The 17,938-nt window shown below is 56.4% G+C and overlaps 2 protein-coding genes across 2 annotated transcripts; one reads left to right on the top strand and one right to left on the bottom strand.

Annotated features, from left to right (window-relative positions):
* Nucleotides 1–1,762: 1,762 nt before the first annotated feature.
* Irgq (immunity related GTPase Q) lies at nt 1,763–6,523 on the top strand. Its single transcript, XM_005086332.4, has 3 exons — nt 1,763–2,002; nt 2,398–2,932; nt 3,717–6,523. The coding sequence occupies exons 2-3, from the start codon at nt 2,400–2,402 to the stop codon at nt 4,948–4,950; spliced, it is 1,767 nt and encodes a 588-aa protein (XP_005086389.1). The 5' UTR covers nt 1,763–2,002; nt 2,398–2,399; the 3' UTR covers nt 4,951–6,523.
* Nucleotides 6,524–12,010: 5,487 nt separating this feature from the next.
* Nucleotides 12,011–17,300, bottom strand: LOC121135514 (phospholipase A2 inhibitor and LY6/PLAUR domain containing). The gene is made up of 5 exons (XM_040734398.1): nt 16,760–17,300; nt 15,823–15,939; nt 12,776–12,928; nt 12,433–12,576; nt 12,011–12,260 (listed from the first exon to the last, which is right to left on the bottom strand). Exons 1-5 carry the CDS (start codon nt 16,827–16,829, stop codon nt 12,106–12,108), a joined length of 639 nt encoding a protein of 212 aa, XP_040590332.1. The 5' UTR covers nt 16,830–17,300; the 3' UTR covers nt 12,011–12,105.
* Nucleotides 17,301–17,938: the final 638 nt, after the last annotated feature.

Raw genomic sequence — 17,938 nt, 5'->3', positions numbered from 1 at the left:
TCTCACACACACTTTTTCTTTCTTTCTTTCTTTTTTTTTTTTTTTTGAGACAGGATTTCTCTGTGTAGCCCTGGTTGTCTTGAAACACTGTAGACCAGGGCTGCCTCTGCCTCCTGAATGCTGGGATTAAAGGTGTGCACCACCACCACCCAGCCCTAGAAACCCCTTTAATACTCTTCCAGCCTAGAACACCCCAGTGAGGGACTAAGGGTGTGGCTCAGTGGTAGAGCCCCTGCCTAGAATCCCCCAGTGAGGGGCTGGGGGACATGACTCAGTGGGCGAGCACCTGCATAGCGTGCACAAATTCCTGAATTTGGTTATTTTTATACTTTTTATTATATTTTGGCTACATGTATGTATGTATGTATGTATGTATGTATGTATGTATGTATGTGCACTGAGTACATGCCTGGTGCCCGAAGAAGTCAGAAGAAGGCATTGGATCTCCTAGAACTGGAATTATGTATGGTCCTGAGCCACTATTCAAGTGCTGAGAACAAAACCCAACTCCTCCCTAAGAGCAACTTAACCCCCAGAATCTCTCCAGACCCCTGAATTAATTTGTACCACAAAATAATAGAGGACTTTTTTTGTTTTGTTTTGTTTCTCAAGGCAGGTTTTTTTCTGTGTAACAGCCCTGGCTGTCCTGAAACTCACTCTGTAGACCAGGCTGGCCTCGAACTCACAGAGATCTGCCTGCCTCTGCCTCCTGAGAGCTGGGATTAAAGGCGTGCGCCACCACCGCCCGGCTGTTGCACCGTTTTGATGAGAAACTGAAGCCCAGTCACACTGAGAGCCTAGGGATGAGTTGGGACACGGACGTTGGGGGCTCACTCCCAGTAGATGTCCCCAGTCGCACTGCCACACCCCAAGCCTCACCTGGAAGCCCCTTCTCCCTCTGAGTGGCACCTGCTTCTGCCGTACCCAGCGGGGCGGGGCGTTGAGACAGAGAGGTCCCTATGTGGTGGTCAAGAAAAAAAGAGCGGGCGAGGCTGCCCATGTGTCACCAGCCCTAGAGGGCGTTAATCTTTTGACACCCACGGAACTCTGACACTCTCGCTACAAAAGCTTCACCCGTCGTCTCACACGGGAGACGCCTCGGGTTTGTGACTCTTCGGTCCCCAAGCCCCTGTGACCTCCGATCCTCACCAAATAGACCCCTGGGAAGGTGGAGGCCTCGATCGCTCACACCAGCCCAGTCCGAATTCCTCGCGTGGGTCCAGACACTTCAGCCCGCCCCTTCCCAGGACACGTCTCTCCCCGACACCCGTGCGTCCTCCTCCACCCCAGCCACCGCCGCCCACGCTCGCTTCCGTCTCTTCTGGGGATCGCGCTGTCCCCCCCCCAGCCCCCCGCTGCCTTCTCCCCACCCCAGCTCGCGACGCCCTCGGGCTTTCTGCCTGGCGGCTAGAGAGGACTGCCCCTCGGCGGCGCCTGACAGCCGATCGCCACAGCGCTGCCCCCAGGAGAGCCGGGCAGAGTCTTCCCAGTCTGCGGACTCCGGTGACCTCCGTGCCTGCTGCCCCACGCGTGTCCCCGAGCCGGGTGCAAGGCTGCCGTGCGGCACTAGCGCAGTCACGCCAGCCGGGACCGGCAGGCAGGCGGACAGGTCCTTCCTGCACCGGAGGGCGCGCTGATGGCGTCAGCCGTGCACTCGGTGCAGGGCCGAGGCTCACTGCGCCGGCGCAGCGCTTCGGGATGGCGGCCGCGCCAGCCTGAACTCACTGCGCAGGCGTTTTGGTTGCCGGTCGCGGTGGTGGGGGCTCCGCCCCTCAGCTTTCTGCGCACGCGCCTGGGCTGCTTTGTGCCTGTGCGGGAGCAACCTTAGCGGGGGACCGAGAGAGCTCCGTCTCTCCGCGGCTGCGCTCCAAAGGCACGCCCGGTCTTGGAAGGCATGACGTCAGGGTAGACCCACCCCAAGGCGTCCCGACGTCGGCCGCCTTCGGCTCGTCCGAAGGGGCGGGGCTCCCGCTGCCATCCCGGCGTGCCTACGCTCGGCTCGGTTGGTGATTTGGGACCGGGAGAGGGGAGGGTGGCCACCCTCGAGTCCCCCGAGAGATTGGCAGCCGCATTTCTGAGTTTTTGAAATAGGAAGAGAAATGCGTTCTAGCTCTCCAGGGGATAGGCCCGCCCTGGGCGTTGGGTTCCTGGGTCCTGCACCGGAGAACGGGAGTGGAGGACAGGCTGGAGGGATGAAGCCTGGATCTACGGTGGCAAGGGGTGTTGCCGGGTGTAGTCGTGCACACTAATCTCTGCGATCTGGGAGGCAGAGGCAAGAGGCTCTCTTGAGTTCCGGGCCAGCCAGGGCTGCACAGTGAGACTCTTTAAAAAGGGAGCAAACAAAAACAACGTCTCGCGTGCTCTCTGACCCGTCTTTCCCCACCTCTTGCTTTCCAGCAATGCCTCTGCCGCAGGGTGACGTGACTGCCTTATTCCTGGGGCCTCCGGGCTCGGGGAAGTCCTCGCTGATCGCTGCACTATGCGACAAGAATGTGGACACGGTAGAGATCCCTGAAGGACGGCCGGATTTTGGAGTCCCCAGTCTGAGAGCTGCGGCCCCGGGTCTCTTCCTGGGCGAGCTGAGCTGCCCGCCCGCAGCTCCAGGGCCCTGGGCGGCGGAGGCCAATTTGCTGGTGTTGGTGCTACCAGGATCTGAGGAGACCGAGGAGCAGCCCTTGACCCCAGCTCTGGCAGAGGCAGCGCGGGCCGCCTTGGCCCGAGGGACTCCGCTGCTGGCCGTTAGGAATCTGCGTCCTGGAGAGTCCCAGAATGCAGCCCAGGCCCGGGATCAGACTGCGGCGCTGCTGAACAGCGCTGGCTTGGGAGCTGCGCTTGTCTTTGTGCTGCCGGCCGATTGCAGCAGCGGTGATTGCTGCGAGGAGCTAGAGCGCCTGCAGGTGGCGCTGCGATCCCAGGCGGAGGCGCTGCGGAGGTGAGGGGACGATTCAGGCTGGGTGGGGCGGTGACCCCGATACCTTTAGCCTCGACCCAGCTCAGCCACCGTGGTCTTTAAGGTTCTCAGCCCTGTGCCTCGAGAGTTAGAGGCAAGACTTCATTGGCTCTCTCTATTCTAACATGCCTAGACCTCCCCCAACCCCCACCCACCCATGAGCACGGATTTTGAGATCAAGGAGGCTCCACCATAAACGCGTTCACCTTTTGAGCATTTTCTGCTAGTTAAAGGGTCAACTGGAGGGCTGGCCACAAAGGTCTTATCTCAGGCAAACTCTCTGACATTAACAAGCCCCCTCCAGTGAGAATTGAGACGAGGCCCGGGCATACGCAAATACTGTCAGCAGACAAAACCCCGGCCTCTCTTCCCATGCCCTCCTTCCTAAATCCACCCGTAGGAAAAAAGCCCCTGGGGACACCATAGGCCGCAACACAGGTGCCAATGTCCTTGACTTCCTCTAAGCCTTACCCCCTAGAAGACTTCTGCCCAGCACATGTCGGATATTTCGGATATGCAGATACAGTCCTGGTCCTGAGGGCTGTATTGGGAATTCTTAACAGGGTCCTCCTTTTCCGCTTCTCCTCTGGGTAGCCCTAAGACCTCTCTTAACTTTATGGTCCCACCCCACCTGGTTTCTTATTTTAGGTCCTGGGATTCAGAATTTTTTTTTTAAATTTAACTATGGCCAGGTCCTTGCTCGCTCAGCCCCGCTTTTCCTGTCTTTGACCTTTCCCCTCCCTCCCCCCAACCCTACCCACTGCAGGCTCCTGCCACCTGCCCAGGATGGCTTCGAGGTGCTGGGTGCAGCAGAGCTGGAAGCTGTTCGCGAGGCCTTCGAGACCGGCGGCCTGGAGGCGGCGCTGTCGTGGGTGCGCGCGGGCCTCGAGCGCCTGGGCAGCGCGCGTCTGGACCTGGCAGTGGCCGGCGCTGCCAATGTAGGCCTTGTGCTGGACACGCTACTGGGACTGGACCCTGGTGACCCAGGGGCTGCGCCCGCCTCGGATCCCACTGCGCCCACCCCGTATCGGGCTCCAGAGCGCCCCAACGTGGTGCTGTGGGCCGTTCCCTTGGGCCCCACGGCCGTATCCCCTGCCACCACCCCTCACCCGAGCCGCTACGATGCCCTGATCCTCGTCACCCCTGGGGCTCCCACCGAAGAGGACTGGGCCCAGGTCCGTTTATTGGTGTCAGCAGATGCTCCACTCGTCGGTGTGCGCACGGACGGCCTGGGCGAGGATCCCCCGGAGGCTCTGGAAGAAGAAAGGGCCGAGAAGCTCAGCAAAGCAAGCGATGGAAGTTCAGGGGATGCACGCAGTCGAGGAAAAGAAAACCCCAGCTCCGGGGAATCGGTGCCCATGGCTGCTCGGAGCCCGGAGGATGAGTCGTGGGAGGTGCTGGAAGAGGTGCCGCCACCTGTCTTCCCTCTGCGTCCAACTGGTCTCCCAGGGGTGGGAAGCTGGCTGCAGTGCGCACTGCCTGCAGCTCAGGCCGGGGCGCTGCTGCTGGCGCTGCCACCTGCAAGTCCCCTCGCGGCGCGGAGGAAGGCAGCGGCGCTGCGGGCAGGAGCGTGGAGGCCAGCCCTGCTAGCCAGCCTGGCGGCGGCGGCCGCCCCAATACCAGGATTGGGCTGGGCTTGCGACGTGGCCCTTCTCCGGGGACAGCTGGCTGAGTGGCGCCGAGCGCTAGGTCTCGAACCCGCGGCAGTGGCGCGCCGAGAGCGCGCCCTGAACTTGGCCCCCGGGGTGCTGGCCGCGCGCACACGCTTCCCAGGCCCAGTGACTCGCGCCGAGGTGGAGGCCAGGTTAGGGTCCTGGGCAGGCGAGGGCACCGCGGGAGGCGCGGCGCTGGGCGCGCTCTCCTTCCTATGGCCTGCGGGTGGCGCAGCGGCGACAGGTGGGCTGGGTTACCGTGCTGCCCACGGTGTCCTGCTGCAGGCCCTGGATGAGATGCTGGCCGACGCTGAGGCGGTGCTGGGACCCCCAGAGCCCAACCAGTGAGGGGTGTGGTGAGAGCTGGGGTGTCTGGTGACTTTGTGGCCCCACAGCCTCTGAGACTAAGGGGTGGTACTCAATCCCAGGAACTTGAAGGAGACTGGTTGGAATCACAGTCTCCGGATTTCCTGGGTTCTGAATGGGAGAAGGGTCTGAGCATTGTTAGTTTGCTATTCAGATGCTTAAGTAGTGAAGGGAGTTGTGGGCCTGGACTCCTAGAAAGGGGAGCCTCTTGGCTTCCAGCTGACACCCGGCCCTAGATCTGGAAGCCTCGATTCCTGCCTGACTGTGTGTGGTCCTACGGCTGTGGGCCTGGTGCTATTGGGAGTTAGAACCCTTGGTCCCAAAGGGAAACAAGATGTAAGTTGTCCCCCCAGAAAGTGGACATTGGTTGTCAATTCCTGGGTGGTGGGAAATCCCGTGGAGATCAGGGGTCTGCTGGAGACCCCCTGGTAGGATCGCCCACCATTTGCTCTGCGAGACTTTGACTTAGAGAACATTGTCCTACGAAATTGAAAGGAAGGGCCGGGCGTTGGTTGCGCCCACCTTTAATCTCAGCACTCGGGAGGCAGAGGCAGGCGGATCTCTGTGAGTTTGAGGTCAGCCTGGTCTACAAGAGCGAGTTCCAGGACAGCCTCCAAAGCCACAGAGAAACCCTGTCTCGGGAAAAAAAAATGGAAAGGAAGGGACAAGAGGTCTAGGCATGGTGGCCTCCTGGTGGCCAGAGTCTGGGAATGGGATCTTTGGGGGTGTAGAAGAGTAGAAACCCACACTTCAGAAATACCTCCATGAGCCCCTGGTATCCTGGGGTTGGTTCCGGCAATTGCCTCTCCGTGCTTTACTGGGAAGGGGCGTGACTACCCCCACTTTATAGGTGCTGGGTGATTCAGGGTCTCTGGCATGTGCACACCTGCTTCTCGTCAGTTTACCGCGGTTTCTTCTGTCATCACGACCTGAACTCTCAGAGTGCTTCTTCGTCCCCGCTGTTTTGGAAAGGCAGCGGTGTCCTGCTGTGGCCGCCTAGACTTCCCCGCGTGGCCTCCTCGGGGTTCCCCAAGACTGCTGGTCCGCACAGGATGCTGCGGTGGGCAGAGTTTCCCACGAGGCAGCTGAGCAGGCATTTGATGCCGCGGGGAGGTGCCAGGGGTGGGGCGGAGGCAGAAACCGCAGTGCTGTCAGCTCTGTGCGGGTGGAAAGTGCCACCTAAGGTCCTTCAAAAACAGGAAAGGAGGGCCTGGTACACGGGACCGCCAGGCTCCGAGATGCAGGGCGCAGGCTCGAGATGCAGGGCGCAGGCTCCTCGACACAGCAAGGCTCTGTGTGGCCTGGCTCCGCCTCTTCTCATTCCAGGCCGATCTCCAGCAAGCCTGGGTTGTCCTTTCTGATGCCTGGGTCCCACCTCGGGACTCTGGGTTTTCCGTGGGATGCTCTGCCTCCCCATTTTTTTTTTTTTGAGATTGAGTCCTCATCCATCAGGTCTCCCCGCAGCGGCTGCTTCAGAAGCCTTCTGGTCACCCCAAGTGGCTTACACTGGCCCTGACCTTACCTTTTCCCTGTAAGTACACATCGCTATCAGTAATGGCTTTATTTATTTATTCATTCTTTCTTTCATTCACCTGTTGGTTGGCTCTTGCCCCGCGCCTGTCCTTTCCTTAGGTGTACCCTGTCACCCAGAGCGGTGCCTGATACACGGTACGTGCCTGGCATTTACTGTTTTAGTTTATTGGTCACTTGGCGCAGGGCCTGGACTTCAGGCGGTCAGTTTCTTGTTACAAAAAGGGAGAAGCTAGGGAGAGGCGAGCACCTGTCAGGTAGAAAGGCTTAGAGCTGGAAGAGCTTCCGAGGGAGGGGTTTGTAGTCGGGCTCCACCCCTGTCTGATGCGATTTGCCCCCCCCCCCGTGAGAGTCAAGGCGCAGGCGTGCAACCCCCAGCCCAACTTGAGAGGGGGAGATAGGAGAATTAGAAGCTTAAGGCCATCCTCAGTGACAATAGAGTCGCGGGTCGACCTGAGCTGAGCGAGCGCCCCATCTCACTGTTCAATCTGTTCTGACCCTGAACTCTGCGGTCTGGCCCCTACCTCTTCTCATTCCCTGCTCCAGGCCACCCAGCCTGATACTAGGTACTTTTTTTTTTTTTTTTTTTTTTTTTTTTCGAGACAGGGTTTCTCTGTGGCTTTGGATGCTAGGTCCTTCTTTATTTTATTTTATTTTTGGTTTTTTGAGACAGGGGTTCTCTGTATTGTTTTGGAGGCTGTCCTGGAACACGCTCTGTTGACCAGGCTGGTCTCGAACTCACAGAGATCTGCCTGCCTCTGCCTCCCGAGGGCTGGGATTAAAGGCATGCGCCACCAACGCCCGGCCGGTCTATACTAGTCCTTCTGATGTTGGGGTTGGCTAGCTCTGGCTGTCTCAGCCTCCCCAGCGCTTGGATTACCGTCCTAAAGCCCAGCACCTGGCTCCCATTTTCCAACTCTCATTGAGATGCCCGGTGTTCTTTTCACTGAGGGCCGTAGTGTTCCTTACCCAGCACGCCTCAGCTCCCGTGACACACCTAATTGGAAATAGTTGAATTCATAGGTGGAGAACCCAATTCCCACACCCGTGTTGCCTCATACTTCATAGGCTTCCCCCGATGCTGGGGTTTGAACCTAGTGCCTCATGTATTCAAGGCAAACACTCTATGCTGGACCTATGTATGGGTTTCTGTACCACTGAGCCACACCCTTAGCCTGCTTTTTTTTTATCTTTTATTCTGAGACACGGTCTCACTGAGTTGCCTGGACTGGCCTCCTGAGTAACTGAGATCACTCACAGGCCTGGACCACCTCGTGGCTTCGTGGTTTTTCCAAACCTGCGATGTGTCAGTCAAATACAAATAACATTTTAAGTTGATTTTTCTCAGTGGCATTAGCTACGTATCGGGTAGCTAATGATTAGTGGCCACAGTGGGTGACAACACAGATATGGAGTGACTCCAGGATTACAGGGGACCTATACACGGGACCCAGGGACAGAGGGTCCTACCCAGTTGGGTTAAGAGAATATTGGGCAAGTCACCAACAAATGGTCCCTAGCAAGGTGTACTGGTCGCTTTTCTTGTGTGACAAGATGCCCGAGGTAAGCAACTTATGGAATAAATTATATTTGGCTCAGAGCCCCGTCCCGTCCGTGTCCGTCCGTCCATCCGTCCGTCCATCCCGTCCCCCCCCCTCCATGATAGGGTGTCTTACTCTGTAGCTCACACTGGCCTCAAACTCATGCTTCAGCCTCTGAAGTGCTGGGATTACCGGGGTGAGCGACTTGTGTGGTACCTCAATCTTTCGTTAGGATTTTGGGCTTTTCCAGGGTGTAAGTAATGAAGAGAGTGAAGTAACCATCTCTGGAAGCCCCCAGATAGAAAAGGCTTAGTCTCCCTTGTGGGCCAGACCACTGGCTGCTCGCATGATACGCAAACGAGGCACCTCGGGTCTCCAGGAGCCTGGACACAGAGATTCTGGGAAATGTCAGCCCTCCAGGCTGGAACTGCAACTGTGCAGTGACTCTTGGTCTTGGTGCTGTCACAAGAGCAGGTTCCAAAACTTGGTGAGTGGATGACATACCCTCTTCAACATAGGAGGGGAGAGTCCTATACTGCTGGCTCATGAAGGAACTGTCTATTGGAATGGGAGACAAACGTGACAATCTGGTCAACCTGTGTCGTGTTTCAGAGAAACAAATAAAAGAGTAGAAATCCTGTTGTGTGTCTTTTTAAAGATTTGATTTATTAATCTTTAAGTGTTTGTGTGTGGGTATGTGCTGGGGAAGGCGCTTTTGTCTGCTGAGCCTTCTCTCCAGCCTTGAACTCGATGATTTTTTTTCTATTTCTTTTGTTTTTTTTGAGACAAAAGTAGTCCTGGCTGTCCTGGAACCCGCTCTGCAGATCAGGCTGACCTCAAACTCAGAGGGATCGCCTGCCTCTGCCTCCTGAGTGCTGGGATTAAAGGCGTGCGCCACCGATGCCTAGTGGACTTAGTGATTTTTAAGCTTCCAAGTTTGTGATGACTAAGCAACTGAACTCTGGAGCCAGGGTGACCCATTGTTCCCAAGTTCATCCCCTCTCAGGACAAGCACTCGACCGTGCTTTCTCAGCCTCACTCTGGATTTTAGCCACTGGGACAACAGCACACATGATGCAATCAATCAGAAGCTTGAAAAGTGATTATGAGTTGGACTTCCTCTCTGGATGTCCTTGGGCTTCCTGCCATCACTGCTACACTGAGAAGCCCGACCTGAGGGCTGGGGATGAAGCTCCATGGTGATGTGCTTCCTTAGACTCCCCCTGTGAGGACTCTGAGGAGTGGCTCAGTGGTAGAGCCCCTGTCTAGAATCCCCCAGTGAGGACTCTGAGGAGTGGCTCAGTGGTAGAGCCCCTGCCTAGAATCCCCCTGTGAGGGCTCTGAGGAGTGGCTCAGTGGTAGAGCCCCTGCCTAGAATCCCCCAGTGAGGGCTCTGAGGAGTGGCTCAGTAGTAGAGCCCCTGTCTAGAATCCCCCAGTGAGGGGCTAGGGGTGTGGCTCAGTGGTAGAGCCCCTGTCTAGAATCCCCCAGTGAGGGGCTAGGGGTGTGGCTCAGTGGTAGAGCCTCTGCCTAGAATCCCCCAGTGAGGGGCTGGGGTGTGGCTCAGTGGTAGAGCCCCTGTCTAGAATCCCCCAGTGAGGGGCTGGGGGTGTGGCTCAGTGGTAGAGCACCTTCCTACCATAGTTAAGGCCATAGGTCTATCCCCACTACTGACGCAAAATTGATCAAAGCTTTTGGTATGTAGCTTTTGGTATGTTTCAATTCGTTATCCTCCTGCTTCAGCCTTCCAAGCATTGTGTTTAAAGGTGCACTATGTCAATCAAGTCCTGCTAAAATCTTAAGCTCTGTTACACTTGAGCCGTGTGATCTTCAGATTAACATCTCCCCCTGAGCCTCAAGTCTCATCTCCTTAAGACAAGGATGAGAAGGCTCAGTGCTGACTGTGCAGAGTGAGGCTGCCTCTCAAAGGCCACGGCGGCCACAGTCATCGCTGCTGTGATGACCCAGCTCTCAGCCTTCTGCCCGGGGAAGGAGTCTAACTCTGGTGAGGTGTGGCCATGTGACTAGCTCCATCCATGCAGCTGTGAGTGTTAAGTCACTTCTGGGTCACAGCGTTTAACCACGCAGGTGAGGCATATCCAGGCACTTCCCTTTGGCAAAGAAATTGGCCGATCCCTGCCTGGAACGGGCAGAAACCCTCTTGGGATTATGCTCAACTTGTAGAGGGAAGGAACGCCCCAGCCTTTTGCGAACGTGTGCTCATTCAGCAAATACACACTCCCCCCTCCAGTGACACTCCCACGTTGATGCTGGCTTTGGCCTCGTGACTCACCTCAGTCACGAGTGGAGTGCCACTACCATTGGCTATCCTCAACAACAACACAAGCCCTGTATGCGGTGAAAACATCTGCCGGGAAGTCAGTGACGCAGGGGATTTGCGGAAGTCCACGGGGGAGCCTGTTCTAGGTGGAACCAGCTGGAAGGGCTATCCCAGCCCAACCCACACACCCTTCGAATGCTTGTTGTCTTAAGCCTTAGTTTGGGGCTGGTTTGTTACACAGTATCATTGCAGCACTAGCTGACTCATATACCTCTGTTTTCAGCCACCGGGATTAGCAAATTGTTACTGAAGCGGAATGTAGCCTGCTCCGGTTGGCGACAACACTTAGCACCTGCCTGCTAACTAATGGCCACTCTGTAAGTGGCAGCTACCGCCATGATTAGTATTTACAGAGACAGTGTTGGAAGGGCCATCAGGGCTTTAGAGGTGGTACCCACTGCTGGGAGTGCTTTTGAAGTAGCATTTTTTATCGCAGGACAACCCCGAGGTTCTCGCTATTCCTAGCCACCCATTGCAGACGTGAAAACCGAGGTGAGGGAGAGAGAGGTGGCCAAGGCCTTTGGAATATGTGACAGACCCGGCTTCCCGTCAGGGTTCTCCCCCATCCTAGCTGTTTGAGTCAAGGCGAGTGTCACCCTCAGTCCGCCTCAGTGTTTCCCCCGTGAAGTGGGATAACATCAATTTCAGCTGGGCGGGGGTTGTTCACCGCCGTAATTTCTAGAGGGCGAGGCAGCGAGTCTGAGGCTGGACTGCACTACATAATGAGAGTCTCAAACAGTAACTGCGAAACAACAAACCAAGGGCTGTGATCATCACATGATCATAAAATATGAAATACTTAGTGTGGGAGATCCGCATTGTTATGGTGAGGCCAGCCCCTGGCATCCAGATACCCAAAGAGTCTGGGATGTTCTGGTGGAAGTTCCGCCTAAGCCCCTCCCCCCTCTCCCTCCAAACCCTGCTGCATCTCAGAAAGCTCCATCCCCAAAAGATGACCCCCACCCCAGAGATGCTCAAGACCACTCCCATGGGGGTATTTAAACTGCCCCCCAAAACCAGACTGGTGGTTTTTCTGGTCTCCCTTTCCCATCTCCTCTCTGGGGGACTGGAAGGCCATCTGGGAGCGTTGTATCCATTGAACATGGGCTTTTTCTAATTCGGTTTGATTTGGTCTGGTCTGGATGGCTGCATTCGCAGAGAGGCTTACTGGGGTATGGAAACGTTCCAGGCATGGTGCCCCTTAATATAAAGCAAGGACCACTTTCTTGTTTTCTTTTTCCCTTTCAAAGGGCAGGCTCTCCTGTAGCCCGGGCTGGCCTATCCCCACCCCACCCCCACCCCCAGTCTTACTATGTAGTTCTCTGACTGTCCTGGCACTTGCTAAGTAGACCAGGTTGCCCTCAAGCTCACAGAGATCCGCCGGCCTCTGCCTCCCGGGGGCTGGGATTAAAGGTGCGCGCCACCACCACCTGGGTGCTTTTCCTGATTGTTTTTGAGACAGGGTCTAGCTATGCAGATCCAGTTGGGGCTGGTCCTGAACTCGCGATCCTCAGCCCTGCTACCACGCAGGGATCCTCTCTGCTTTTGAACTGGGTCGGAAACGAGCACGGGGGACCCGTACTGTTTACACCCACCTTCCCGAGATACCACCTGGTCACAAAGCCTGAGGTTTTACTCTGTTCATCGGTTTTAATTTTACGGGCGCCTGGAGAGCCGCAGGCTGAGGGCAGATGGGGACCTCAAGTCACATCCTCTTTGGGTCGGTCACTCGCCCCTCCCAGGGGGGTAGGGGGCTGGCACGCAGTCCGCCCTGCGCAGGAAGTAGAGGTAGGAGGCGGAAGGCACCTCGGCTCCGGTCTTGGTGTGGCAGGCGCTCTCCGTGGCACAGCCCCTCGTGGCAAATTTTGTGTTGATAATGCCTGTGACGACATTCGGAACCGGGTCAGCCTCTTCCCGGCCCAGGAGTCTGGCACGCACATCCCCGCCCTAGTTCTCCGAAAGCCCCCCCCCCCCATGCCCGTAACGGGGAGGTGTGGCCCTGTACTTCTGAGACACACCCCTCCACCCATCAAAGCCCGTGCACCCGCTCACCAGCCTGCACACTGCCCGCAAAATAGATGCAGTGTGTTTCCGGGCCCACGCAGCGGGCTGCCTGGGTTCCCGGGCACGTCTCCTGGAAGGGCGCGATGCAGGAGGGGCACATCAGGCCGTTCTCGGTTCGATTGTTCTGGGGAGCTGGGAGTGTAAAGCAGATGGGAAGAATTGTTACACACACATACACACACACACACACACACACACACACACACACACAGCGCCCTCGGAACCTGGGGGAACACGGACTGGGTGGGTGGAGTCTGCCGGCCCGAAGCAGCCAAGGGCTTGCCAGATGTCACAGGGAGGGCGGGCGTACCGTTGTTGGGATGGCACTTACGGGGCACCAGGACACTGTTGCAGCCGTCGCTCTGACAGCAGTGGGCGTTGGACACCATGTAGTCATTGGGACTCATGGTGGTAGATACGAAGCCGGAGTAGCAGTCTCTAAACTTCATGCAAGCCTTGAAGGTGCTCACTGACTTCCGGCCCTCTGCAGAGTGGGGACGGAATTAATCACTCTCCCTCCCATTCTCTCTCTCTCTCTCTCTCTCTCTCTCTCTCTCTCTCTCTCTCTCTCTCTCTCTCTCACGCACACACACACACAGACAGAACGAGAGAGAGAGACAGAAAGAGAGAGAGAAAACACTAGGTAGGGCTGGAGAGAAAGCTCATGTGGTTAAGAGCAGTTGCTGCTCTTCTAGAGAACCCAAGTTTGGTTCCCAGCACCCAGATCTGGGAGCTAACAGTCTACTACTATAGTTCCAAGGATCTGTCGCCCTCTTCTGGACTCCTTGGGCATCTGCATTCACATGCTCATACAGACATATATACATATGCACATAAAATAATGTTTTTGAGGCAGAGTCTCACTACGTAGCCCTGCCTTCCCTGGAACTCACTCTGTAAACCAGGGTGACCCAGAACACAGAGATCCGCCTGCCTCTGCCTCCCCAGTGCTTGGATTAAAGGGGTGTGCCACCAACGCCCGGCTAGAATAGGCACTTTATTTAATTATTTATTGGTTTTTTGAGACAGGGTTTCTCAGTATTGTTTTGGAGCCTATCCTGGAACTCGCTCTTGTAGACCAGGCTGGCCTCAAACTCACAGAGATCTGCCTGCCTCTGCCTCCCGAGTACTGGGATTAAAGCCCTGTGCCACCGAAGCCCAGGCAGGAAGAGGTTCTTGAGTTGAGAATGCCATGAAGGCTGTGGGAAGGAGCTCTTGGGAGAAGATATAAAGACTGTCTTTGGGGTAGGAAAGCTCGTCTTCTCCAGACGCTGTGAAGGCGACTCCAAACACGCCCTTTTCACATTGATTGGCATGTTGGAGTGGTGGCGGCAGGTTTGTTGGCAGATAGCTGTTCATTAGCAGACACAGCAGGAGAAGAAGCATCCGACTTGAGACCTGACATTGGCTGTAACGTGCCTCTCAGACATCTCCGACAGAGTGGCCATGCGCACGCTTACACACGTCACAGGGCTGTTGGACCCTTGGGCTGCAGCCTCCTGGGAGGGCCGCAGCTCTACATGCCTGACCCATCAGGCGGTTCGCGTGGCCGCTCTGCCACTGGCAAAGCCAGGCAAGCCACAGAGATAGAAATAGAAGAGCCCCAAGTGAAAGCAATGACTTCCCGCGATGTAGCTCAGGTGCAAGAAGTAGTTTGCATAAGACACGATGAAGTTAAGGATGGAGCGCTCGGAGCAGAGCTCAGCTGGGTTGGCGAACGATCTAAAGGAAGACAAGAAATCCTTGCAAGAGATGCAAGGGAGAGCCAGGCATTGGTTCTGCATGTCGGGAGGCAGAGGCAGGGGGATCCCTGTGAGTTTGAGGTCAGCCTGGTTTACAGAGCGAGTTCCAGGACAGCCAGGGCTCCACAGAGAAACCCTGCCTTGGTGGGGTGTGTGTGTAAAGGATGAAGTAGTGAAATATACTATGGAATCTCTGAAGGGAGACGGTAAACCAGATGATGACAGTCTGCAATGCTTTCACCATCTCTCCTGGGTTTCATTTCTGTGACCATGGATTATACATACGCACCAACCAGTCTTCATCACATTTTTGTCATATATATATATATATCATATAGTGCATGTATTGCACATGTGCCCCAGGGAGTGTGCCAAGAGTCACCTTGTGGGGTCAGGCATCAATCTCAGGTCCTCCACACCAGAGTTCCTACCTGCTGAGCCGTGCGTGTCTCTGGCCCATAGCATCTCAGAAAGGCCACTTCACAAAGCTCCTGGCGCACAGCACAGCGGCTGGTAGGTAGCGCCCCCTGCTTGTCTGGCCCGGTTCCTTCACCCAGTTGAGCCTACAAGTCCTTCCCCAAGCCCCCTAACTACCCCTGTGCCTATGCGAGGTGGACTTTCCCCGCCTCCTGCTAAGTTTAAACCTGGGGCAAATGGCTCGAGTGCCTATTTAATATAGCGGAGCTGGACCTGGCTGCCAGGTCCTCCTACCACCCCTCAGCCCCTACCTCTCCACCCCCTTCCTCTTACCTCCTCCTTCCGTTTTTGCTTGTTTTGCTCCTCCCGTCAGGTAGCTCCCTTGCTGCCTCCCCCTGACCCAGCTCCCCTCGCGCTGGAGAGATGTAAGAACAGGAACTGCTCTTCCGGAAGCCCCAAAGCTCGCACCATCGGTGTCCCGCAGCTGCCTGTAGCTTTAGCTCCGAGGGATCTAATTTTCTCTCCCCACCTCTGCAGACACTGTACTCGCTTGCATAATGCCTCCTCCATATACGTAATTACGAATAGAAACATTTTTAATTAAAAGACTCTGTCCTTGGCCGAGCCGTGGTCGCACGCCTTTAATCCCAGCCTTCGGGAGGCAGAGGCAGGCAGATCTCTGTGAGTTCGAGGCCGGCCTCGTCTACAGAGCGAGTGCCAGGACAGCCTCCAAAGCTACACAGAGATACCCTGTCTCGAAAACAACAAAAACAAAACAAGACTCTTTCCCTCCCCCAGCTCCCCTCCCCTCCCCCATTTTATTTTATGCGTATGGGTATTTAGCGAGCATGCATATGTATGCGCACCACAGGTATGCGGTGCCGGTTGTGGCCAGAAGAGGGCGCTGATTTCCCTGGGATTTCAGTTACAGACCATTTGTGAGCCACCATGTGGGCGCTGGGGATTGAAACAGAGATGCTCTGTGAGAGCAGCCAGTGCTCTTGACTGCTGCTTCATCGCTCCATTCCCCCATCCCTCCTTGCGTCAGCACAGCCTGAGTTTCGGGATCTCTGGCCACAGCGTGTGGCAGCACACCACGCCTCTCCCACGTCTGATTTTCTCCCCGGTAACCCGTTATCCCCCACCCACAGGGTGGTCTCTTCGACCAGGGAGGTACCCTTTCCTCCCCGCCCTCTTGGCCGAAGCCACACCCTCCTACTTGTGCTCGACTCGCCCACGAGAACCACGCATGCGTCTTTGCCGGCTTCGCAGGTCTTCATCTTCCCGCTGCACGTGTGACCCGAGCCCTTGCACACTTCGCACCTTAGCGAGCACCCTGCAGTGGGGCGAGCAGAGGGCAGGGCGTGTGGTCACGGCTAGGGTGGTCTGCAGACCAGGCTTTGGAGCTCTCGGGAGAGATGACTTGTGGGGAGGGTTTTTCAGGGTTGGGCTCTGAGGACCGTCCAGGGGATTGTCCGACGGGGAAGCAGTGGTGGCCATGCCAGCGAAGTGGCTTCTAGGGCGGGAAATGACTCCACCGCAGAGCCTGTTTTACTTAATAATTACAAGGCTCGAGGACTTTGGACGCCAGGGTCCTATGAGCGAGCTCAGAGGCAGGGAGGGGTCGTGGCAGGGTTTTCTATGGGGCTTTTGTAAGATTTCAGGTCCAGCTGGTTCTTGGGGTGTGGAACTCGCCTTCCTGAAGGTACCACGGCCGTCTGGCAGCTCAGGCAGGGGTACCTGACTTTGAGGTCTGTGTCCTAAGTCAAAGCGGGAGACTGAGGTCCAGAGGGATCAGTGGCATGAATTCCTTCCTGACAGAGGGGGGGACCCAGCCACCTTGGTCCCAGAGACAGAGAAGCTGGCTCGGGAGTGTTGAGGGCCTGAATTCCTCTAAGTCCAGAGAGAAAGGGGCACCTCTGTCCTTACTAACTGGTTACATCTTAAAGACCAGCTCTCATCTGATTTCCCCGCATTCAGATGCCATGTTCTGAGATCCTTCCTGGGGCCCATCAAGCCGTCTGGGACACAGGCTTTCTCCTCCTTACCCCCTGCATCCTTCATAAATCTGATTTCTCAAGGACTCCCGCCCCCTCTCTCTTTGCTCAATGCCCTCTGAGACACCAGGAGGGAGGCCAGGTCCGGCTGGCACTTACCGAGACGCAACAGGGCGCAGAGCAGTGTGAGAGCCAGCAGGAAGGTCCTGTGTCTTCTAGACGGCCTCATGGTGTGTGACCTGCTGCAGTCCCGGGTCCTGTGCCCTTATAGGAAGCCAGGGAAGGGCGGGTCTGGTCCCACCTTCACCCTGGGGTGAGAAATAGCTGAGGTCAGAACCCCTGGCAGTCCTCCACAGCCTCCGGGTTGGAGCCACGGAGCCAGCCTCCACGAGAAAAGTGCACGTCTTGGATTCAACCCTTCCTGCACCGGGACCCAAAGTGTCTCCATTTCCAGTGTCGTCTTCCACCTGGACCTAGAAGGTTACTTATATGTTTTCTCCCCTCGTTCCCCCCAAGCCTAAGGATGGAGTTGGCCACTTGATTCCCTGCGGGTGCAGAGCAACTCTGGAGACTGGCATCCCCTCTTCTCTTTTCCCAAGGAGGCGCCCAGCGTGGGTTGGGTCCTAGCCTGGGAGCGCCCAGCATGTCTAGGCCCGTCCTGCGGGGGCCGGGCGCCTTGGAGACTTTTTCCTTTCCCTTTCGTGGGCCTGCCTCACACTCGCTCTTCTGTATTTGAGCTGTGTCCGGCTCCAAGCCCTCCCGGGGACCAGACAGAAGAGAGCCTGTCAGCCACAGAGACGGGCGAGGGTGGAGAGAAATGGTCTCCAAGGCATCTGTGGGAGCATGCTAGCCCGCGCGCCGGCGCGTGGATATGGGGCGTCATTTGTGTCTAAGGCCTTTCTCCCTCTCTTTCGGTGTCAGGTCAAGAGCTGAGGAGGGTCTGAGAGCTTTCTGTCATCTGTTATCCGTCTGTCCATCTGTCCGTCTGTCTGTCTCTCACTCTCGAGTGTGCGTTTTGGTTTACTTCAAATCTTCCTCTTTTGGTCTCAGGTCAGGTGCTAAGAAAGTTCTGAAATCTCCGTCTATCATCTGTCTGTCTGTGTGTGTCTGTCTGTCTGTCTCTGTGTGTCTGTCTGTGTGTCTGTGTGCCTGTGTGTGTGTCTGTCTGTCTGTCTGTGTCTGTCTGTCTGTGTGTGTCTGTCTGTCTCTGTGTACCTGTCTGTGTGCCTGTGTGTGTCTGTCTGTCTGTCTGTGTGTGTGTGTCTGTCTGTCTCTGTGTGTCTGTCTGTGTGTCTGTGTGCCTGTGTGTGTGTGTCTGTCTGTCTGTCTGTCTGTGTG

Source organism: Mesocricetus auratus, unplaced genomic scaffold (genome assembly GCF_017639785.1).
Source record: "Mesocricetus auratus isolate SY011 unplaced genomic scaffold, BCM_Maur_2.0 Super-Scaffold_100038, whole genome shotgun sequence".
NCBI classification, from domain to species: Eukaryota; Metazoa; Chordata; class Mammalia; order Rodentia; family Cricetidae; genus Mesocricetus; species Mesocricetus auratus.
The sequence above is the reverse complement of the archived record's forward strand: the minus strand, read 5'-3'. Positions and strand labels throughout refer to the sequence as shown.

Bases quoted from the DNA above. Each gene is read 5' to 3' on its own strand.
- LOC121135514 (XM_040734398.1), bottom strand. From the start codon at position 16,829: ATGAGGCCGTCTAGAAGACACAGGACCTTCCTGCTGGCTCTCACACTG. The intron at 12,929-15,822 runs GTAGGAGGGTGT...CCCACTCTGCAG, and splicing joins CGTGGGCGAGTCGAGCACAA to AGGGCCGGAAGTCAGTGAGC. The intron at 12,261-12,432 runs GTGAGCGGGTGC...ATGTCGTCACAG, and splicing joins TGCGGGCAGTGTGCAGGCTG to GCATTATCAACACAAAATTT.
- Irgq (XM_005086332.4), top strand. From the start codon at position 2,400: ATGCCTCTGCCGCAGGGTGACGTGACTGCCTTATTCCTGGGGCCTCCG. The intron at 2,933-3,716 runs GTGAGGGGACGA...TACCCACTGCAG, and splicing joins CAGGCGGAGGCGCTGCGGAG to GCTCCTGCCACCTGCCCAGG.